General features: G+C 47.7%; 2 protein-coding genes across 2 annotated transcripts in view; one reads left to right on the top strand and one right to left on the bottom strand.

Annotated features, from left to right (window-relative positions):
• Positions 1 to 19379, top strand: part of CDH23 (cadherin related 23) — a 575832-nt gene extending 556453 nt beyond the window's left edge. Inside the window, exons 49-68 of the mRNA XM_031956552.1 lie at positions 1339 to 1508; positions 2074 to 2211; positions 3759 to 3878; positions 5139 to 5316; positions 6093 to 6304; positions 7061 to 7252; positions 7908 to 8021; positions 8640 to 8769; positions 8866 to 9123; positions 9533 to 9694; positions 12614 to 12870; positions 13491 to 13588; positions 13942 to 14062; positions 14330 to 14409; positions 14774 to 14814; positions 15023 to 15083; positions 15797 to 15926; positions 16135 to 16257; positions 17304 to 17408; positions 17694 to 19379. Of these exons, the coding sequence (XP_031812412.1) occupies positions 1339 to 1508; positions 2074 to 2211; positions 3759 to 3878; positions 5139 to 5316; positions 6093 to 6304; positions 7061 to 7252; positions 7908 to 8021; positions 8640 to 8769; positions 8866 to 9123; positions 9533 to 9694; positions 12614 to 12870; positions 13491 to 13588; positions 13942 to 14062; positions 14330 to 14409; positions 14774 to 14814; positions 15023 to 15083; positions 15797 to 15926; positions 16135 to 16257; positions 17304 to 17408; positions 17694 to 18017 (3014 nt within the window). The 3' untranslated portion in view covers positions 18018 to 19379. The remainder of the gene's footprint in view (positions 1 to 1338; positions 1509 to 2073; positions 2212 to 3758; positions 3879 to 5138; positions 5317 to 6092; positions 6305 to 7060; positions 7253 to 7907; positions 8022 to 8639; positions 8770 to 8865; positions 9124 to 9532; positions 9695 to 12613; positions 12871 to 13490; positions 13589 to 13941; positions 14063 to 14329; positions 14410 to 14773; positions 14815 to 15022; positions 15084 to 15796; positions 15927 to 16134; positions 16258 to 17303; positions 17409 to 17693) is intronic.
• Positions 19380 to 19416: 37 nt separating this feature from the next.
• LOC100925836 (prosaposin) overlaps positions 19417 to 22915 on the bottom strand; it is a 29065-nt gene continuing 25566 nt past the window's right edge. The window contains exons 9-10 of the mRNA XM_012540604.3: positions 22781 to 22891; positions 19417 to 20478 (exon numbers count right to left, since the gene is read on the bottom strand). Of these exons, the coding sequence (XP_012396058.3) occupies positions 20443 to 20478; positions 22781 to 22891 (147 nt within the window). The 3' untranslated portion in view covers positions 19417 to 20442. The remainder of the gene's footprint in view (positions 20479 to 22780; positions 22892 to 22915) is intronic.

Below are 22915 nucleotides of genomic sequence, written 5' to 3'. Positions count from 1 at the left end.
AAGGGAGAAAGCTATCTCTAGAAGGGTTGGTGCTGACTATTTGAGACTGCTGGGGTCTTCTTCACTCCTCCCCAAAGAGTAATTAGAACATAATCCAGGCCCACCTAGCCAGCTGGATGCTACCAGCTTGGGAAAGGGGTTGATCTGGAGGAGAAAGATAAAGGTTCAGTTATGGATGTGATGAAATTGAGATGCTGTGAGACAGCCAACTAAAGTGTCCAAAAGTAGGTGGTGATTCAAGACTGGAGGTCAAGAGAGATGTTAGGACTGGATAAATCTGCATAGACATGCAGAGAAATGGTCATTGGACTCATGGGAGCTGATAAAATCATGTCAGTCAATACACATTTAAGTGTCTATTGTGTGTCAGGCACTGTGCAAAGCCCTAAAGATACAGTGAGGGGCAAAAAACAGTCCCTGCTGTCACAAAAGTCATAGTCTAATGAGGGGAAACAAGCAAAAAATATTTACAAAGGAACTACATATGGGATAAATAGGATAAGTCAAGAGAGGGAGGGTACTAGGATTAAGAAAAGCTTCCCCTAATTGGGATGTAAAGGAAAACCACCGAATCTAGAGCTGAAGAAGAACATTCCAAACCTAGGGAACAGACAAGAAAAGAAACTGCCTGGAACCAAGACAAAAAAGAGAAGAGAGTTCAGGACAGAACCTTGGGATATGGGCAAGTGGGCAAGAAAACCCTAAGAGAGAGTATCTAGAAGGAGAAAGCCATGAACAGTAGTAATAAATGCTACAGAGAAGGGAGGATAATTGAGACAAAGGCCATTGGATTTGGTGATGGGGAGATTTGGAGGGGGTCCTCCCACTTGAATGATGGATAAGGTCTAAAGGTACAGGGAAGAGGTTTAGAAGAGAGTTCAAAGAGAGAAAGGGGTAATACCAAGTGGAGATGACTTTTTCCAGTAACTTTAGCCAAGAAAAGGACAATTATAGGACAATGTTATGGAGCTAGAAGAGTTAAGTGACTCAGCAAGGAGAGGAGAAAAAGATGGTTGTGTTGGTGCAGGGAAGGTGCCAGCAGATAAGGAGAGACTAAAAGTTAAAGGAATATAATATAATCTGCTGGAGGAAACAGAAGAGGATGAGTTTGAGAATGCAGCTGGGAATTTTGGAAATGACCCCTTCACTTTATAGAAGAGGCAGTAGTTTGCCCAAGATCACCCACACAGCAAATAGGATTGGAACCCAGGTACTTTGATGTTTCTTTCTGATGCCCTACACTTGCCTCCCAAATTAGATTTTAGCTCCATGGGCCATTCAGCTATCACTCTTACTGGGGAAGACATGGAGAGAATGGTGGATTCCTCTGTATTTCAGGAAAGATCATTGCCAACCGGACTGTGGACTATGAGGAAGTACACTGGGTCAACTTCACCGTCCAAGCTGCAGACAATGGCTCCCCTCCCAGGGCTGCAGAGATCCCCGTCTACCTGGAGATTGTAGACATCAACGACAACAATCCCATCTTTGATCAGCCCTCCTATCAGGTGGATGATCTGATATCACTGAGGCTCCTGGGAGCGGTGCAGGGTGTGCAGGGTAGGCAAGGACAGGCTGCCATTATTGAGCAGGATGGGCGCAATTCCGTAACATAACAAGCCCTTGGGGAAGTCTTCCAAGGATTTGTGATATCGTGCAGAATGTCACTTGGAGGTCAGCCCGTGATTTAATGCAGCCCCTATCCACAACCCACCAGACCTTGATCTTGAGGCATCTTGTTAGAGAAGGATTAGAGGGCTGAACCAGGAAATAGGAAGACCCAAGTTTGAATCCCGCCTTATAAGCTATGTGGTGCTGGACAAAACATTTGACCTTATTCAGCCTTAGTATCCTCATTTGTAAAGTATGGATGATAATAGGACCCACCTAACTCATATAGTTATTACCAAAGTGAGATAGTATTGTACAAACCTATATAAATGCTATCTGTAATCATTACTATAAAAGGACTTGCCTTGAACTCCCAAGCTTAGAGGGGAAATGAAATATCGAGATCCTTTATTTGCTGATGCCTGGAATCTCTCTCCCTTCTGCCCTCCTACCTGGCCTTAGGAATCTGTGTTTGAGGATGCACCGGTGGGCACAATCATCCTCACTGTCACTGCCACTGATGCTGACTCGGGCCCCTTCGCCCTCATAGAATACAGCCTGGGTGATGGAGAAGGCAAATTTGGGATCAACCCCACCACGGTAAATGAATCAATCACTGAGCATTTATTAAGCACCCATTATATACCAGGTGTCATGTATATACTGGGGGTTTGAAGGAGAAAATGAAAAATGGAACTGTCCCTCATCTCAAGGAATTTACAAGGTAAAGGGGGAATGGCAAATTCATTGGAGATAATGAGGAGTAAGAAGGAAGAAGAGTAATGGCTGAGAATCCCAGGACAGTTGGCTTAAAAGACTTTTAGGGGTCATCACATTCCTCTCCATTCCTCTGGGTTCAACCTTCCCAGATTTATTGAGATTTCATTTCCCATTATAGCCAGTTTTGTAGCAACCTTGAGCCTCCCCATGACTTTATGGAAACATCACTGGACTAGGAAATATGTGTTCAAGTCCCAGATCAGCCACTAACAAGCTGTTTGGGCAAGTTATTTTTCCTCTCTGAACTTCTGTTCTCTCTGTAAAATGGGTGCGGAAGCACAATGATCTCTAAGCTTCCTTTCAGTTCTAAATTGATGAAGGCCATTGTACCAGCCAGTGATGCTAATTATCAAATAATTCTTAGAATTTATGAGAATCTCTTAGTTTAAACTAATTTCTTCTCCTTCTGTCTTAGTGGAGAAGCAGAACACTTGGTCACCATTATGTTTACCCTTTATAGCCATTAAGAGATTTATGAATAATTCTTCCTACATTAGAAAATCCCAATTTCCTCATTTTCTGCTGCGTACTTTATATAGAGTATGGGAAACTCCATACTCTTAAATCAGTCACAAATGTATGTTTTTATAGAGAGACAATGTGGCCAAGTAGATAGAGAGCTTGCAATCAGGAAAACCTAAGTTTAAGTCTCATCTTTGATATGTACTAATTACCCAGTGATTTAGGAAACTCTCTAGGATGGAGGTTATTAACCTATTGTTTTTACCAACTCATGATTCAAATTAAGATATTGATCTCAGATCTTTGCCAGGCTTACAAGTTTAACACCAATTTTTTCCAGCAGTTATAAATTAGCTCCCAGCCCCCAAGTCATCATTCACTGACCAGAGAGTTTCCTGTCTCTGAACAAAAGATGCTTTGTCCCCTTCCTATATACATGTGAGCAATAAGTAAAATACAATTCCTCAGCTTGCTTGGCTAATATTGTTTATATTAACTAAAATAGAAGTAAAAATGTGCATTTCAAAACAAAGTCCAAGTTTCTCCCACCCAGAAATATTAAACACCTCCCTGAAGAAAGAGAGGAAGGAGATTGGGAAAGAATGCATCACTAGTTTCTTAATAGAACAATCACGAACAGTGTGAGATGTCCCCAAAAGGTACAAACAATTAAAAAATTGCAGCATATCAGGGGTGGCAGAAGCCACCTCTCCTAATTTGGAGATACAAAGTTTAGCAAGGATGAGTCTCCTTCCACAGATCTCACCCAGCAAGAAAACACACTTTCCCACTTTCTTTGGGAACAACTAGCTATCACCTAATGTCTTCTCTGCACTTAGACCTTAGACTGGCCAGGGCTGGACAAAGAAAACAGAGACTAAAACCAGCTTCTCTTACTTTCCTAGGGAGACATCTATGTGCTGTCCTCCCTGGACCGAGAGATGAAGGCTCATTACATCCTTACAGCCTTGGCCAAGGACAATCCTGGGGACGTACCCAGCAACCGCAGGGAGAATTCGGTCCAGGTGAGCAATGTGGCTTCAAGGGGTATTGAAGTGGGGGAAGTAGGGGATGATTTTGGAAGGACATAGTATTTTGGGGATGGAGGTCACTTGTCATTGCAAGCAGATTCTGCCATGAAATAGAGACTGCCAGATGTGTAAGAAAAGCCACATCTTCCTGGTTCCACTATTGCTAGCATCCTCACTCCTGCTTTATGTTCATTCAGTCAATCAATCAATCAATATTTACCAAGTACTTAAGTGTTAGGTGCTGTGCTAAGCACCTTACTGAGGGTCTCTGAATGGCACAGAAGCAAGAGTATATCAGTATATATATATATATATATATATATATATACACACACACACACACACACACATACATATATATGTATAGAGAGAGAGAGAAAGACACAGAGAGACAGAAAAAGAGAGTAGCTTTCTAATATCAGACTAGGATAAATGGAGATTTTATGGAAATGGTTGGCCCCTTCAAAACCATCCTCCTCCTGACTCTAAGTAGGATATTTTTTTTCTGCCAGAAAAACAGAGCTTATATCCTTCCTACTTCAAAATCTGGTTTTTTCCAAGGTGGGTGTTTTCTCCATCAACACAGATTGCAGCATTTGTAGATAGTTTTTGAGAACTGCAAAAACTTCAATGACACAAAAACTTGGCACCAGGCTGGTGGTATGGTCATGGGCCTCTAAGTTGGTCACCCGACACAAAATACATCTCCTTCCCTAGATTCAAAGTCTTTTCTCTTTGCTTCCATAGCCTTAGCCTTTGAAACTTCCATGCTTGATGAGGCATCAGAGGAAGCCTTTAATAGAACCTGAATCACTACTGATGGGTTACCCAGGCTCAAGGACAGCCTACCAAAAGGTCAAGAACAGGGAGCAGTTTGGGTCAGATCACTAGGTTAAATGATCTAAGATCAAGATCATGGGGCAAACACTCAACAAATGGGACCCCAAGTCAAGGCTGTCAACCATAGTTATATACAGATCTAGACTTTTAGATGTGTGTCTAAGTTGGAAAACATCTAAAATTGGGAAGAATTAAAAAGTATTCACAGAGCTCAGGCTTAGAGGGAAGGGTCCTGTCCATAAACAAAAAATAGAACCCCACCCTGAGAAACTCATTGGTGTCCCCTCCCTCATCTAAGGTGCCTCATGGTTATGTCCAAACACCCAGAAGACCTTGACCTTTTATCTTTCGTCTATAGGGGGATGGGGGAATGATTTTTGTGCTCATCATCCACCACCACCCCCCAAACACTAGGTGGTGATACAAGTGCTGGATGTCAACGATTGCCGACCTCAGTTCTCCAAGCCTCAATTCAGCACCAGTGTTTATGAGAATGAGCCAGCAGGTACTTCGGTCATCACCATGATGGCCACTGACCAGGATGAAGGGGAGAATGGAGAACTGACTTATTCCATTGAAGGTCCTGGTGTAGGTGAGTTGCCTTATTAGGAGGCTTGGAAAAGAGTAGGGAAAAGACTATTGAAACTGGCTCCTCCCGCTAGGACACCAGGATTGTCCACCACTCCCTTCTTAGGAGACCATGGGTTGGGTACTTCCCCACTCAACTTTGGTTTCTTAGGTAGGAAGAATTAGTCAGCATGCCTTGGGAGTTAAGTAAGAGATGTGATATTTTATATATATAAAGATATAAAAATATATATTATATATAATATAATAAGATATAATAATAATAAGATATAATATATATTACCATAAAAACAAGTTATATTGAAAGACTCAGGGAATGGATGATATAGAATAAGCAGGAAACAGGATGAGCGACAGCTCTTCCATTGGATGTCCTAGTGGAACTAGAGGAAAAAGTAGGAATTGGGAAAAGAGATGACTTAGAAGGGACATGATAGATGCTGTGAGAATTTGAAGGACTTGTCGTATAGAAATGTAATTATTCTTTTCTATTTTACTCCAGAAGGTAGAACTTAGAACAATGGGTCAAGGTCACAAATGTAGATTTCAATTGATGTAAAGAAAAGTTTTCTAACAAATAGTTATCTAAAAGTAGAATGGGTTATTTTGGGAGGTAGTGGGCTCCTCATTATTGGAGCTCTTCAAAGAAAATCTAGAGAGGAAAAAAGATGTCAGATATGTGATAGACATGACTATTATACAAGTGCCCACTGATCTCTTTCCTATTTGAAATTCTGGGGGCAATGAGCCATTCCCTAAGACAACTCTCTGCCCTGACAGAGGCATTCCAAATCGACAAGGATTCAGGCTTGGTAGCAACTGGGAGGCCATTACAGTCTTATGAGAGGTTCAACCTGACAGTGGTGGCTACAGATGGGGGGCAGCCCCCACTCTGGGGTACCACTATGCTCTACGTGGAAGTCATTGACGTCAACGACAACCGGCCAGTTTTTGTCCGTCCTCCCAATGGTACCATCCTCCACATCTTGGAGGTATGAGCTATGTTGTTCCTTCCCCCCCAGACCACCTCCATCCCAACTCAGACCTAGAGGGAAGGGGGCTCCGTAGAGGGTACAGAGTAACTTCCTCTTCTCAACAACATTTGTCTTGCTTCTTATTTTTACATCATGTATTTACAAAGTTGATTTGAGAGAACTGCTGCTTACTCCAGCTTGCTACTTGTCCCCAGCACCAAAAGTGCTAGCTATCCCTCTGGACACAAATTGCCCGTGTTCTCATGGCCACCCCCAACACAATTATTGTCTGCTAGGTCAAGTCCTGTTCTGGAAGTGAGGAGGGATGGTGTGATTGACACTTCCCCACCTTCCCATCCTGAAGCAGACCTCTGAGATAACAGGATTGTAGCAACCATTAACCTGGACAGAGATCTTAGGGGAGCCTGGAAGGTTCCACTCAAACAAGGAAGAAAATAGTGTCGCTCTGGGTTTTCTGGGTATCACTAGGCTCCCTATAGTACTGCCTTTGCCAAAACTTAGGAAATCTATATTGGTTTCAAGAGAGTATGAGGAGGGAGATGGGACCTGTCTAATTCTTCTGCAGTGGGTCAGAGTTTGGCTTTTCCCCTCAAGGTGCAGAGGAAGGGTCGGTTCCCAAGCAGAGGCACAAATGACGTAAAGATCCCACAAATATCCGGGGATTTCCTTCTAGGAATTGGGATTCTCTCTAAGGAGTCCAGAAGATTCAAATAATCTGAGAATGAACTGGCAAACCTCCCTGTGTTCTAATAGGAAATCCCCCTGCGGTCAAACGTTTACGAAGTCTACGCCACAGATAAAGACGAAGGGCTCAATGGTGCTGTTCGCTACAGTTTCCTGAAGACTGCAGGGAACCGAGACTGGGAATATTTCACCATCGATCCCATCAGTGGACTCATCCAAACTGCCAAACGTCTGGACAGAGAGCAGCAGGCTGTGTATAGCGTAAGGGTCTCTGGCCATGAGTCCTAGGCTTAACTCCGGTCTCTAACACATACTGTCTAGGGGGATCTTAGCAAATCAGTGTCATAAGCAACTTGACATTGTAGAGAGTGCCAACCAGCCCTGGTAGAAGGATCTTTCTCACCTGGAAGTTCCCAGAGCCAATGAAATCACAGATTTCATTGATCTGAGGGTATACTACCCTGAAGAAATATCTAGTTGTCACTTTTCCTTGGAAGTGGAGAGGGGTGGAAAATAAGGGGTAAGGGAAGCCCTCTCTGGTCTTTCCTCCACTTGGGACAGCACATCCCTAGTTTACAACTGATCAGAAGTTCCTTACCCTAGTTCTAAGATTCCCTGCATGCAAGAGAAGTATATAAATATGTTAACACCTGTTGGATTTAGCATATATTTCAACACGTATAACCATATTGGATTGCTTGACATCTAGGGGAGGGGAGTGGGGGAAGGAGGAGAAAATCTGGAACACAAGGCTATGCAAGGGTCGATGTTGAAAAATTATCCCTGCATATGTTTTGAAAATAAAAAGCTTTTTAAAAATAACTAAGATTCCTGCATTCTCCCCAGCCCATCTAAGGACTTCTTGGTTTCAAGGGGACCTCAGGGGCCTCTCTCTAACCTCCTTTCCTCCCTCCAGCTGATCCTGGTGGCCAGTGACCTGGGCCAGCCCGTGCCCTATGAGACCATGCAGCCCCTTCAGGTGGCCCTGGACGATATTGATGACAATGAGCCCATCTTCATGAGACCTCCAGTGAGCCCCAAGCCTTCTCTCCCCCATCCCTTTCCCCTGGCTTTGGAGGAGGTCCAGGCTAGGTGATAGGAAGCTGGTTTGGGATCCTCCCACCAGGATCCTCCCCCTGTTCCCTGTAGAAGTGATAGGAGCAGAGGAGGGGGAAGCGCTCCCCCCTCCTCTGCTCTCCTCCCCTTCCTAGTGTCCATGGTTTGTAATCCATCTCAGCCAGAGAAATCAGCTACCCCAAACCTAAAGGAAATCAGAGAGTGAGACTTAAGCCCACATTGACTCTGCTGGTCCTTTTCCTTTCCTTTCAAGCATGCATGTGCACTTGAATATCATGCATGTGCCAGTGTGTACATGTGCCTACATCCGTGTACACACATGCCTGTTTGGTCTAAATGTGCATCCACGTATTCCATTCCCTCCCCTCCCTTTCTGAAGACAGTTATGATGTCCAATGACCATAGTCACCATGTGCTGGTCCAGCCCTTCTGTGCAGAAAGTCATTCTCCTTGCGTCCCTCCCAGCGTCTGACCCGCTATCCTTCCCAGGGGGCTCTGTCCACTCCCCGCCCAGGGAGGCCTGGCCACTGGCCCATCCCTAACACCTGTGACTGCTCTCCTGGTCCTGCAGAAAGGCAGCCCCCAGTACCAGCTCCTCTCTGTGCCTGAGCACTCCCAGCCTGGCACCCTTGTGGGCAATGTGACGGGAGCCGTGGACGCAGACGAGGGCCCCAATGCTATTGTCTACTATTTCATTGCAGGTGAGAAGGGCAGTAGTCTGGGGTGGGCGGCGGCTGGGATGGAATTCCTCCCCTTTCCCCACTTCCCCCCACTGAATCTCATCCTTCCTCCCCAAGCTGGCAACGAGGAAGAAAACTTTCTGCTAAAGAAAGATGGAAGACTCTTGGTCCTACGGGATCTGGACCGTGAACGCGAAGCCCTGTTCTCCATCATTGTCAAGGCTTCAAGCAACCGGAGCTGGACGCTCCCCCGTGGTCCGGGGGCTTCCCAAGTCCTTGACCTCACAACTGACCTGACCCTCCAGGAGGTGCGAATTGTCATCGAGGACATCAATGACCAGCCTCCACGCTTCACAAAGTCTGAGTACACTGCAGGTGATGGGACCGGGGCAGTGGCAGGGGGGCCTGGGGCAAGGGCAAGGGAGGGGGGCCTCAGGTACTTTAGGAAGGTCTCCCCATCTCCTCGGTCCCCAAACCCAACTCCCAAGTTCAGGGATTGTGATGAGGGCGAAGGGTCCTATAGCTCTGGTTGACTAAGAGTCTGCGAGCTGAGTGTCCAGAGTCTGGTTTTTGATGTTCACCCAAAGGATGGGGATTGGTGCTGCTTTCTGTCTTATAAGGGACCACCCACTTGTAGAATGGTGGCTCAGTGAGAATCTGAGGTTCCAGAAGGGAACGAGAGGCGGCCCCTACATGGGCGCATTGAAGGAACACAGGGAGAATAGGGAGCCGGAGGAGAGCCCAAGCCCATTACTCCTCCCTACTCCCTGACTGTTCCCCACAGGAGTGGCCACTGATGCGAAAGTGGGATCGGAACTCATTCAAGTGCTGGCCACAGATGACGACATTGGCAATAACAGCCTGGTGTTCTACAGCATCCTGGCCATCCACTACTTCCGGGAGCACTCCAATGACTCGGAAGATGTGGGCCAGGTCTTCACCATGGGTGAGAGCCAGAGTGTCCTGAATAAAGGTGGAGAAGGGGGGCTCCGGATCCATCTCAGGGAGAGAAACCTCACCCACCATCCCAGGCCCCCACTCAGAGCCCCATGGGCCAGGAAAAAGGGAGAGGAGGGCAGTCCGCCTAGTTTTCCAGGGAAGCCTGGCTGAGGAACTAGAGGGAGAAGTGGGACAAGACCAGACTTAGAGCGTGTGTGTCTGTGGTCCTCTTAACTTAAAGTAACATTCATACAACATGTCAGAATTTACAGGCCACATTGTATCCTTATCTCATTGTATCCTCACTGATTCTAATGAGATAATGCATACAATGTATAATCTTTGTCAGGTAAGCGCCACAGGTATTATTATACCCATTTTGCAGATTAGGAAACAGATTCAGAAAAGGTAAATGGCCTTCCCACAATCACGGCAGGTAGCAAGGGTGGGAAGATTCAAATCCAAGTTTTTCTTAATTGCAAACCCAGACTTCTTTCCCCCATGCATGGGAGTGCTTGTGTTGTTTAGAGTACCACAAAGTAAGTAACTGGATTATAAATATATTTTTGAGTGTGCCTCAGAAATCATACGTGGGTGTAGGTATATATACACATATGTACATATACATGTGTGTATACACACATGTGTGTATATGGATAGGAACCTGTGTCTTGTGACGGTATCCTGGGTATCATAGTTAGTCGCCAGGGGGAGATGGTGAGTAAGGCAACCCAAGCTCTCCTAAGTCAACTCCTGAACCCAAGGACCTGAATAAGTCTCCTCCACTCCTTTCCCCAGGAGGGAACTTCCTTTCAGCACATAGTTTTTTGGGGGACGTATTTGGAAATACTCCCACTGCTTCCCCTAAACTGAACAATGTCTTAAATTTAAAAATAAAACCTTCATAAGCAACAAATATAGTCTAAAAAATACTTTTGTGCTATGTTCACAAGTGTATTCATTTTAAGCCCATCACCTCTCTGGCCAGAGCCAAGTGCCTTGTTTCATCACTGGTCCCCAGGACTCAGGGTTTATCACTGTAGTGGTCAGAGTTCTGAAAGTCTGCAAATGTGGCGTTCTATAGAATGTCCACATTGGAGAAATTGTTCTAGTTCTGTTCACTCAATATCACTTTAGAGAGGTCTTTCCAAATTTCTCATTTCTTGTGGCAGAATCATTTTAACTTATATTCAAATACAATAATTTATTTAGCTATTCCCAAATAGTGGGCAGACCATTCGTTTCCAGCTTTGGGGTTCTGGGTAAAGATCAGCTCATCTTTTAAGTGTGTGTGGAAAATTCTCTTTCCAAGCAGTTCATTCCCCCTAAATGGCTTTCTTTCCAATTCCAGCAAATGGAAGGAAAGTGCTTTCCCTGTGCTCGCTCACAGCCTGAGTTCATGCTTTTAAACTAGGGGATATCTGGGTTTAGGGATTCTTTGCCAGGTTTGTAACAATTCAGCAACAGTCCACTTTGTCCTAATGGTCCAGGACCATCCACTCATGCATTTGGATTTAATATTTCATCCTCACAAAGCAGAAGCAGGAAATGCTCTCTCTCTCTGTGTGTGTGTGTGTGTGTGTGTGTGTGTGTGTGTGTCTGTGTCTGTGTGTGTGTGTGTCTCTGTGTCTCTGTGTGTATGTCTCTCTCTGCCTCTGTCTCTGTGTGTATGTCTATCTCTCTTTCTTCTTCCCTCCCTTCCTTCCTTTCTCTCTCTTTCCCTTCCCTCCTTTTCCCCTCTTTCTTCTTTCTCTTTCTTTTCTCTATCTATCTCTGCTTGTTTGTCTCCCTCTTTTTCTCTATATGTCCACCTTCTCCTCCTCTTTCCCTCTCTCTCCATGTGTCTGTCTCTCTCTCCTTTCTTTCCTCTTTCTTCTCTTTCCCTTCCCTCCTTTTTTCCCTCTTTCTCTCATTTTCTTTCTTTCCCCTCACTATCTCCGTCTCTCCTGTCTCTATCTCTACATGTGTCTCCCTCTCTTCTTCTGTCTCTCTTCCCCTCCCTCTTTTCCTCTTTCCCTCTGTCTTCTCTCTCTCATCTTTCTATTTATAAGCATTAAGTAAAATACAAGCACCACTTAGTGTTTCTGTTGTCCAACAGAGAAATAAAAAATCTGAAGAATGAATACCTTTACACACATGAACTGAAAAAGGAACAAGCGGTTTGTCAGAATATGAAAGGGGTCCCAGCTTCCAGCTCCCGCCTCCCCAGGCTAGGATCCCTGGCACTGCTCTTTCTGGGGATGCCCAGTCTCAGCCCAGAATCAATCTTGCTCTCCAGCACATCTTCATGGCTTATCTCTCACCACCTATACCTGATTACTTGTGGCTCCCAAGTGTCTCTCCATTTGCCATGATTTCTTCCTTTTCCCCTACTCACTGGGACTTCTGCATTGCTGTACCCACAAGCCTATTGTCCAAAGTCAGCAATGATCTGAGTAGACTGCCCACAGATTAAATCCAAAATAGTCTCAGATATAGGGAATACTGGAGAAAAGATTTTTTTTTTTTGCCAGCAGACAGCCCCCTGCTCTGCATCCAAGCCTTTTGCAGACTCAAAAATTGGGTCATACATATAATAATATATCCATTTAAAAGTATACATTTATGTATGAATATGTATAAGTGAGTATGGTAATGAGTTGACCTAGACATCAGTTATTTGGGGATAACTTCAGGCAAGACACCTTACTTCTTGGAGCTTCTGTTTACTCATTTGTAAAATGAAGTAGTTGGACTAGATGGCCTCAAATGCCCCTTCCAGGCCTAAATCTATGACCCTAGTACCTATTGGGGGTTTAGAGATTCTTCATGTCCTAGGCCCCTTTCCATAGCATCTCTATCAAGGTCTTTGTCTGCCCGGGGTTAGGGAAATGACTCGGCTCAGCTCCCTGATTGCGACCCCTTCTTTACCTTCTTCCCCATTCAGGAAGCGTGGATGGAATCCTACGTACATTTGACCTCTTCATGGTCTACAGCCCTGGCTATTTTGTGGTGGACATCATCGCCCTGGACTTAGCCGGTCACAATGACACGGCCATTGTGGGCATCTACATCCTGCGGGACGACCAGAGGGTCAAGATTATCATCAACGAGATCCCGGACCGGGTACGCGGCTTCGAGGAAGAGTTCATCCGCCTGCTGTCCAATATCACTGGGGCCATTGTCAATACTGACGATGTTCAGGTATGGAGGCCACAGGCAAGAGGAAGAAGTCATAGAGGAGGCAGGGGGATGCTCGGCCAGAGGGAAAGGGGACCAGGTAAGGGGTGTGAGACACCGGGTGTCTCAGCGCAAATGGGAGCAAGATCCCGTGAGAGCCAGGCGGGGACTGGTGAAGTCAAAATCTCAGGACATATTGTTTTAAGGCTGATGCATCTTACCTATGCATCTTCTTAGGGGAGCCTTATGCCCTCTCAAAGCTGCCGGTGCCCACAGGAGGAAAAGGGTATGAGAGTAGAAAGCAGAGGAGAGGGGGGAACGGGGTGTCCTAAGTGGATAGTCCAAAACCTCCTTCAGATACTTAGCTAGGGGGCCCTAGGCAAGTCCCTTCTGCCTCAGTTTCCTTGTCTGTAAAATGGAAGTAATGATAGCACTTTCCAGGTTTAATGAATTAAACTGGAATATTTTAAAATACTTAAGAAATTTAACTTTTATAAATGAATTAATTGGTAGAAAATTATAAATTAATTTTTTTCCTAAGGAAAATTATCTGTTATTAAGGGAGAAGGTAGGGAAGGGGGTGGAAGAATGAGGAGAGGACTCCTGAAGATGGAAAACTGTCCCTCTTGCCTCTCCCACCCCAGTTTCACGTGGACCAGAGGGGCCGGGTAAATTTTTCCCAGACAGAGCTGCTCATTCATGTGGTGAACAGAGAAACCAATCGCATCTTGGATGTGGATCGGTGAGTGGGGGTCAGTCCATCCCATGAGCTGAGCTTATTTATGGCACATGGAGAGGGAGGAAGGAAGAGGCTCCAACAATCCCGGGAGAACCAAGCCTTCCCTGGGGGAGGTAACTCTCTTAAAAGAAGAAAAGCCTAAAGGAAACACTGTGATTATAAGCACACAAGAGGGCTGATGTTCCAATCAGGGAAGGCTTCCCCAAGACGGCAGAATTTGAATAGACTCTGAAAGCTGCTAAAGTAACAAGGAGACGGTGGCAGGTTGTGGAAATGTGCTAGCCCTCTGACAAGTAGCCTCTTGAGGGAAGGGGGAGAGGAGGGGCCGGGAGCTCTGATGTCTCCCCTCCTCCCAGGGTTATCCAAATGATCGATGAAAATAAGGAGCAACTGAGGAACCTCTTTCGAAACTATAATGTCCTGGATGTCCAGCCCGCCATCACGCCCCGGCTCCCTGATGACATGTCAGCCTTGCAGGTGTGAGAACAAGGGATCAGGAGTCCCTGGCACTGGGGAAGAGATTGTGAGGAGGGTTAGAGGTCAGACTTTCCCAGTGGCTTCTGGACCACTGTCCAGTGGCCCATGCTTTCCTATTGTAGGGAGGGCTCAAAGAAGTGGGGGGCTTTGAGTAGTCCCCATCCCGAGGTTCAACACCCTGGAAATGGGTCCTTCACCCTGAGCAGAAGCTTGGGCATATAAGGGCACCCCCTAACCCGGGAGCTTATCCCCGGCTTCCCCTTCCAGATGGCGATCATCATTTTGGCCATCCTCCTCTTCCTCGCTGCTATGCTCTTCATTCTCATGAACTGGTACTACAGGACTGTGTAAGTGAGGTCACTCTCTGCACCCCTTCCCCAAGACTCTTGTCCCCACTATCCTGCTCCCATCCACCCAAATCCTAGAAATAGCATTGGATAATGCCTCGGACAGGCTGGACCCAGGCCCCAGGCTAGCTTTCACTAACACATTCAGCCTGTACAAGGCCGTCCCACTGTGGGACCTGAAGAGCCCCCTACCTACCAGCCGCTTTATGAAGACTCATTCAGGATCCCAGTCCTGCTTCCTACTGAGCCTTTCAGCCTGGGACTGGTTGGACCTGGGAGTGGATCCCGAGGAGACCCACTCACCCCTGACTCCTGTCTCCCGGAGCCTTCCTCCTTAATCCCTCCTTTCTCCACTTCTCCTCAGGCACAAGAGGAAACTCAAAGCTATTGTGGCTGGATCCACAGGTGAGTGCAGCAGGGGGCATTCGTGTCTCCAGAGGTGAGAGTGAAGGAGAGGAATGTCCCAGAGGGGCCCGTGGGCAATGAAGTCCACATTCCCTTTCTGTCCATCTTCCCTCTGGCACCTGGGGGTCCCAAGCAGAATCCCCATGGAAGATCCCTCCTGGATGGTCTCTCCAATTCACCACTCCCTCCCCTTGCCTTCTCCCATCAGGAAACCGAGGCTTTATAGATATCATGGACATGCCCAATACCAACAAGTACTCCTTCGATGGGTGAGTGTCTCTATGCACACTGGGGGAGGGAAGGAACCACCGCTGCCATTGCCAGGGTCCACTGCTACCCTCAAGAATCAAACAAACCTTCTCCTTGCCCGATCAGACCCTAATCAGACCTCTCTCTCTCTCTCTCTCTCTCTCTCTCTCTCTCTCTCTCTCTCTCTCGTTTTCTCTCTCTCTCTCCTCTCTTTGTCTCCTCTCTCTCTCTCTTTGTCTCTTCTCTCTTTGTCTCTTCTCTCTCTTCTCTCTCTTTGTCTCTCTCTTCTCTCTTTGTTTCTTCTCTCTCTCTTTGTTTCTTCTCTCTCTCTTTCTCTCTCCCTCTCTCTGTCTCTCTGTCACACACACATACACACACACACACACCCTCCCCACCCCTTAGCCATGGTCCTGAAAGCAAATCCCAAGGACCTCTTTGCTACCCACCGGGGAAAAGTTCCCCAAGAAGGCCAAAGAGCCAGGGACGATGTCATGCATATAGTGGAGTAGACTAAGCTAAAAGGATCCCAGAGTTCCTTGGAGCACCAGATGAGCCCTTCATTCTCCCACCCTGGGAGACTGGAGCCTGGCCTTCAGGAAGGCTTCCCAGATCACATTAACTGGCTAGTAGGGAGGGCCAAGGACGTTGAAGTAGCTGTGAGAGCTGGACGGGCCAAGCCAGCAAGGTCCAGTCCTGGGTGACCAAGAGTCATCTCTGTGCACCCTCCCCGCAGGGCCAACCCTGTGTGGCTGGACCCATTCTGCCGGAACCTAGAGCTTGCTGCTCAGGCTGAACATGAAGATGACCTCCCCGAGAACCTCAGCGAGATCACAGACCTGTGGAACAGCCCTGCCCGCACACACGTGAGTCCTTAACCTTCCCACCTCTACCAAGGTACTAAAGGGGCCCCGATCCCAGAGAGCCTCTGGTCCATGAGATCCTCTTGGCCCTTGGGGGCCCAGCAGGACTGGATAAATCTAAGTGGAGGTGGGGATGTTTCAGCCGAGCTGAGCCCCCTTGAAAAGGACCTTCCTCCCTCCTTGCTGCTTTCTTACTTTATCTCATTTTCAGGGGACGTTTGGGAGAGAACCATCAGCTGTCAAACCAGAAGATGACCGTTACCTACGAGCTGCCATCCAGGAGTATGACAACATCGCCAAACTGGGCCAGATCATCCGGGAGGGGCCCATTAAGGTGAGATCCTGGGGGCCTATTCCACTTCTCTTTGGGAATTTAGCCTCATTCAGAAATGGGGTGGCCCTTCCAGGAAGAGGAGTCAGCCTCATCTTCTGCTGGTCAGCTCCCAGGCCCAGGTAAATCTGTGACCCGAGTCACGGCTCTAATGTCCCATCAATAGAACAGGAATTTTAAGACCTTGGGATCTTGTAAATCCCCGAAGCCTCTCAAGAACATGAGCAAAGCTGTTCTAGAAAAAGCATCTCCTTCCCCTTAAGTTTTCATGTTTCAAATTTCTCTCTTTCTCTCCCTCCCTCCCTCCCTCCCCCACTCTCTTTCTTCTCTCTCTTTTTTCTCTCTCCCTCTCTCCTTTCCTTCTCTCTCTCTCTGTCTGTCTCTCTCTCTTCCTCCCCCACTCTTTCTTCTCTCTCTCTGTCTCTATCTCTTTTACACACACACACACACACACAAACACAAATATCTCTTGACAAGCCTCCTTTCATACCTTCAATGTTAGAAAGTTCTCCCCAACACAGACTCGGCCCTTCCCACTAGGACCTCAGTGTCATGGGCGACCACAAATACCATCTTAGCTGTAATCTGACCCCCACCCCCATTCCATCCCCTGGGCCTCAGTTAATTTTCTAGAAAATGGGCGCAGCAGTGACATGAGAGCCACCCAGCCCGGTTAGTTCCTCTGCTCCCCCTGCCCTCAGTGCTGCAGTTCACCCCGACCCCCTGGAGGACAAACCCAAACTTTGCACAGAACCCCCTTCAGTGGCAGACTCTGGACTCCTCGAGGAGAAGGCCCATCCTCCTGCCCCCAGGCCAGCCCACCCTTAGGCCGCAGCACTACCCAGCAGCCTCCCGGCTCTGAGCAGCCATTCTGCCTCGGAGCAGCCCTCGGTCTCCCGGGCAGGAAAGCTCACCCCCCCTCCCCCCATCTCCTCTTGAGTGACTCGGTGTGTGTGGAGCGGCTGCCAGGCAAGAGCCCCCTCGTGCCCCGTGAGGGAAGCTGAGGGCCTCTGGGGAGGGAGGGGGTTCAACGCTGTTACCTCCCTCAGGGCTCGCTGCTGAAGGTGGTCTTGGAGGATTACCTACGGCTCAAAAAGCTGTTTGCCCAACGTATGATGCAAAAAGCAGCCTCCTGCCAGTCCTCCATCTCAGAGGTAGCAGGGCGGGCGGAGGGGCAGGGCAGTGTGTGTGCCCCGACTCCGGGGATGCCGTGTCTCCTTCGTCCTCCCCCGGCACGGAGCCTGTCCTTTCTACCTTCTGGCTTGGATTGTTTCGAGAACGGGGTGTTTGGGGAGCCGGAGCTGGTTGCTGACTTGTGTTCTTTGTGCCAAGGGGGGAAAGGACGGGAGCGGGGAGGTGGGGACGGGCCAGGGAAGGGGCAGAGTGTGCCCGAGCGGCCGCAGGGGAGTTGAGCGGTCACCGCACACTGCCTCCTCCAGCTCATCCAGACGGAGCTGGAAGATGAGACGGGCGACCGGAGCCTGGGCCAGGGCAGCCTGCGCTTCCGCCACAAGCAGCCCATCGAGCTGAAGGGACCGGACGGGATCCACGTGGTGCACGGGAGCACAGGCACCCTCCTGGCCGCCGACCTCAACAGCCTCCCCGAGGACGATCAGAAAGTCCTGGGCCGGTCCCTGGAGACGCTGACGGCCGAGGCCGGGGCCTACGAGCGCAACGCCCGCACCGAGTCTGCCAAATCCACCCCCATGCACAAGATGCGGGAGGTGATCATGGAGAGCCCTCTGGAAATCACAGAGTTGTGACTAGAAGTAGCTTCGCTGGTGTGAGGGCCCCGGGGCCTGGCCTGGGAGTGGGCAGGCAGCTCCGGAGACTGCATGGTGGGGTCGCCCCAGAGCAGGGGGGCCGAGGCCCCCTCATCCAATCTCGGGGGGAGGGCCCGGGGAGGAGGGGTCCCGGCTCAAATCCCTGGAGGCAACCTCTCCAGACTTTACTTTTACCAGACGCTCATTCAGCATCTGATCTTTACATTCATAAAATTTGTTATTTTTTTAAGAAAACCAAACAGATCTATTAGCATCTACGGATGGCATCAGGGGAGTGTGGCCCTGACTCCCGGGGGTCCGAGAGTTTGACAAACAAGGACAAGGACAAGAAGCTCCAGGCTTTCACTGCCCCCTCCTCCTTTGCCCCCAGCTCCAGCTCATCCATCCCGGTCCGGGAAGGGAGCCGTCGGTTGGGCAAGGGGCGTCCAAAGGAGGAAAACAGTGATTGCCCTGAAAGCTGGTTTGACCTACCTACCTACCTCCCCATCCTAGCACCTTAATCTAAGTTAAAATCCCACTGCCTTTTAACCCATCCACGAATCCATGCCCATGGTGGCGGCCCTGGAAGAGGTAGGAGGGCACAGGAAGGAGCATCCCTTTTCCCATTTTGCTGGTTCCCAAACACGTTCAGCTGACGAAGCAAGGCGACTGAGGTTCCCCAGGCTTGGAATGTCGAGTGTGTGTTGTGTAATTTTTAAAAATTAATCCATCCCTCCGATTGCCCCCACCTCACCTCAGAGTCATTTCTCAGTAGTCACTGTCGGAAGTTTTTGGAATGGTCTGTTTAAACAAAGGAACCGGAAATACACTCTGGCTTTGGTAAATCTCACCCGTGTAGTCTTAGGTGGTGGGCAGGGGAAGGGGGAGGGGGAGACTTCACTTCGATCTCTTCGTTGACCTTCAGGGGCCTTGGGCTGGTGGGAGGTTGGAGAGGAGAGATGAGGGAACGTGAAAGACTGAAGAAGTCACCCTTCTCCGGACTGGGCTCGTAATCCAACCAAGAGGAGATTTTCACATCCCTGTGACGGATGAATTATCCAAAACAAAAGCCTCTAATTTTTCCCAACTTTTATTGTGAATCATAGAAAGACTTAAGGCAAAAACAAAACAAAATCATCAGTATTTAGTCTCTTTCCTAATAGAGCAGAGGGTGCTATCACAAGGGGAGAGGAGAAACTGAAATCCAGATTCCTTTTGTGTTCACTGGTTCTACAACTGACAACCATTTTCTATAAGGAAGCCAAAAATGCAGAATTTTGTCCCTCACATTAACTTTAAAAATAATTATGATTGGGGGCAGCTGGGTGGTACAGTGGATACAGCACCAGCCCTGAAGTCAGGAGGACCTGAGTTCAAATCTGATCTCAGTCACTTAACACTTCCTGGCTGTGTGACCCTGGGCAAGTCTCTTAACCCCAATTGCCTCAGCAAAAATGATAATAATGATGACAATTAAGATAGGAAGGGGCTGAAGCAGTGCCCTGGGAACTGTGTGATGTGCTCAGAGTTCTATGGAAAGCAAGCCCAGGCACCAGCAAAACATTCACCCAGAGCTAGAAGAAAAAGATTCTTTGTCCTTGAGCTCAGCAAGCACCATTATATTCACCACATAAGTGGAGGACTCTGAGAAGTCCTGTAGGCACAATCCCCAGTGCTACCCATCCTGCAATACGGCCCAGGCACAGCTCTGTCCCACTCCCCAAATCCTCTTCAAAGTAAAAGCTCAAGAAATGTAGCACAAAGAAACAGACAACAAGAGAAAGCTATAACCCAAGAGTGGAGCATTCAAGGAAATCAGAACTGGACTCCCTCAAACCCAAAAACCTCTCCTGCTCTCCCCTTCCCCTCCCTTTCTAAGCCAACAGCAGCTCTCAGTGAGGAGACTGGGACTCCTCTACACTGCAGCAAAACCAGTTTAAAAAACCAAGAAGGACTCAGAATTTTTACACTTAAGGACAAATTATGTCTTTCTTCTACCCTGAATATATAAGACAAACCAATAAGTTAAGGGAGGCCCATAATAGCCTAAGCCTAGGACAGTTCTAAACAGCTAAGAAATAAGTTTGAAGCCCTCGATCTGACCGTCAGTGGGCTGGGCCCATGCTACTGTCATCCCTATTCCCAGGCTCCCGCCTTCCCCCCAACCTACATCTCCACCATCCCACTAGTCCATGATGCATTCATTGCCCATCATTCTTCTAGCGGAGGAGGAAAAAGCACAATGACATGGTCAATATGGTGCCTTTCAGACCCATGGCAGTGATGGGCAAATGGAACAAGAGTGACAGGATGGAGGGAGAAGAAGATACGGGCTCATTTAAAAACAGGGAAAAAATCAGATCTGTGTATTCCCCCAGACACACAAATAGAAAGTGTAATGCTTCCAAGAGAGAAGGGATGTCTTCTAACTCCATACATGCTTCTTGCAGTGCTCAACAGCCTAGTGGGGAGAGAAAAAAAATTAGGTCCTTCCAAAGCCAATCGGCCCAAACTAATTCTCTTTCAAACTGAGACCTCTGGTTCAACACCTGGTTCAAACCAGGCACTTGTCTTTAGAGGTTGGTGAGGTTAATAATGCCAGTAGTAGGTGCTTAATAAGTGTATGTGAACTGATTGGCTGCTAAGGCAAAATGGGTCTTCTTCGTTGAACCCTAAGACTAGAACCCCAGAGTTTGAGACTGATGAAGTGAAAAGAAGTCAAAGCAATCTATGCAGGGAATGGGCAAGTATCCCATTTTAATAAACACTTGCTGACTTGATTGTCAATGGAAACGAGCTTCCAGCCTCTACTTCCCTCTTTGAGAGGCAGGCAGGGTCCACAAGTGCCCAGGTACCCTACATGGTCTCCCCAGTGTGGGGACATGAAACCCCAGGGAAAGCACAGTCACACCAGTCAGGGACAGAAACCAAACTTCACCTACTTAAAGTGGGAGTTTTAAGAGGTCAAATGATCCACTAAGTGATGAAAGCAGCTGCCGCTTGTCTAATTCAGGATTCATGGACCCCTTTGCCCATCTGGTGAAGAAGCCATCTATGAACCCTTTCTCAGAATAATATTTTTAATGTATAAAATACAAAGCATGATGAAAGAAAGCAATTACATTGAAATATAACCATCAAAATATACTTTTTCAAATAGTTAAAAGCCCTGGCCTAACACTTTATTACTTGCAGAGTTTATATCTCCTCCTTCCACATAATGTTTATACCAGACACCCAGGGGGGTTCTTGGTAAAAGTATGGACATCATCCCTATCCCAGAAGGCAGCTATTTTTTGGAAATGCAAAGTGATTTGCTCAAAATGCACAGAAAGTAAGTAGAACAGTCAGTGTGAACTCTAGTCATCTAACTCCAAATTTGGGAATAATTCTACTATGTCACTGCGAGCTGATTGTCACCAAACTCTCCAAAAAGCACAAAACTGAGCAGAGAGGAGAATCCATCCATTTTTCTGATACCCTGTGGGCCAAAGACCCAAGGCTGATGGCCTAGAAGCCTCCCCTTTCCCCAGAAAACTGAGGAAGGAACCAAAAGGACCATGAGGGAGCACTGGACAAAAGGAAGGGCTCTAACCTCCTAGAGCTGGAGAAGAGAAGGGGTCTTGTCTCTCCTGTCCTTACATAGTTCTGCAAGTTAGAGACAGCAAACAAGAGCAACAGTTGCATGAGACTGGGGATTTCTTGCGCTTGTCCATGTTTCCTGAGGACCTTCCCAGACCTCCCTTGGGCCAGGGTTTTAACCAATGGAAGCATCTGCCTCTGCATGTGTGGATGCAGGTATGAATTGAGAGCCTGGGTCAGCATTTCCACTGGCTCAGTCCCAGACTCTCAAAGTCACTTCCCCAGAGCCAAGGAGAACACTCCCATTCTCCTTCTGCCCTGAGTTGTCAAACAAGATAAATCTTTCCCTCTGAACTCTGCAGATAACCACATCCTTCTCTGCTAATCCTCATTAAGCCCCTCTGGTGTGGAAGGAAGGAAGCCCTAAGTCTAGATGGAAAGCCTTAAGGTTCAACCAAGGCTCCCCAAGCAGACACCAATCTCAGCAAATATGACTCTGGTTAGTCTAGCAGGGGTCCTCAAACTTTTTAAATAGGGGGCCAGTTCACTGTCCCTCAGACTGTTGGAGGGCCGGACTATAGTAAAAACAAAAACTTTGTTTTGTGGGCCTTTAAATAAAGAAACTTCATAGTCCTGGGTGAGGGGGATAAGCGTCCTCAGCTGCCACATCTGACGTGGCCATAGTTTGAGAACCTCTGGATCACTGGCCCATCGGCTACATGAGATTTGATAATTAAGGCTAGGGCTGGCCATCTTGGAAGCTAAAACACAACCCAAACAGAACCCGCTGCAGGAAAAATCCCACTACATGCTTCTAAGACAAGAAGTCCGTGCCCCATCAAAGCTCTGCTGTCCACCTGAGCACTCTGGCCCCCAAAGTAAGAAACTTGTCACCCATGAAGTGAGTCAGTCTTGGAGTCAGGAGACTTCATTTTGTTTCCCTCCCTGTATGAAACGGCTTTCATGGAGTAGGTGAGATACCACTCAGCCCACATCCCTGCCCGTTTTGTGAACCGCTTTTCTCAGAATACCCTAGTGAAGAAAGTTGGGGAAAAACAAGAGTGGAGGACCTAAGGATTCTTTCCAGTCAGTCTAAATGAACAGCGCCTTCAACCCTTCCAAAGAATCTCATAGCAAATGAAGAGACTGTTCTCCAAAGCTGGACAGCAGCAGCTACTTACGTTGCACTGAGCTGCCGTCTCCATGTTCTCACACCAGTAGCTGGGGCCCCGGGCACAGTGCTCAGTTCCCAACAGAGGCTTAGCAGGAGTTGGGGGGCAAGCCCCAATTTTCTACATGGGGACAAAGGGGTGTGA

Source organism: Sarcophilus harrisii, chromosome 2, assembly GCF_902635505.1.
Source record: "Sarcophilus harrisii chromosome 2, mSarHar1.11, whole genome shotgun sequence".
NCBI lineage: Eukaryota > Metazoa > Chordata > Mammalia > Dasyuromorphia > Dasyuridae > Sarcophilus > Sarcophilus harrisii.
Note: the sequence above shows the minus strand (reverse complement) of the source record. Positions and strands in the feature narration are given on the sequence as shown.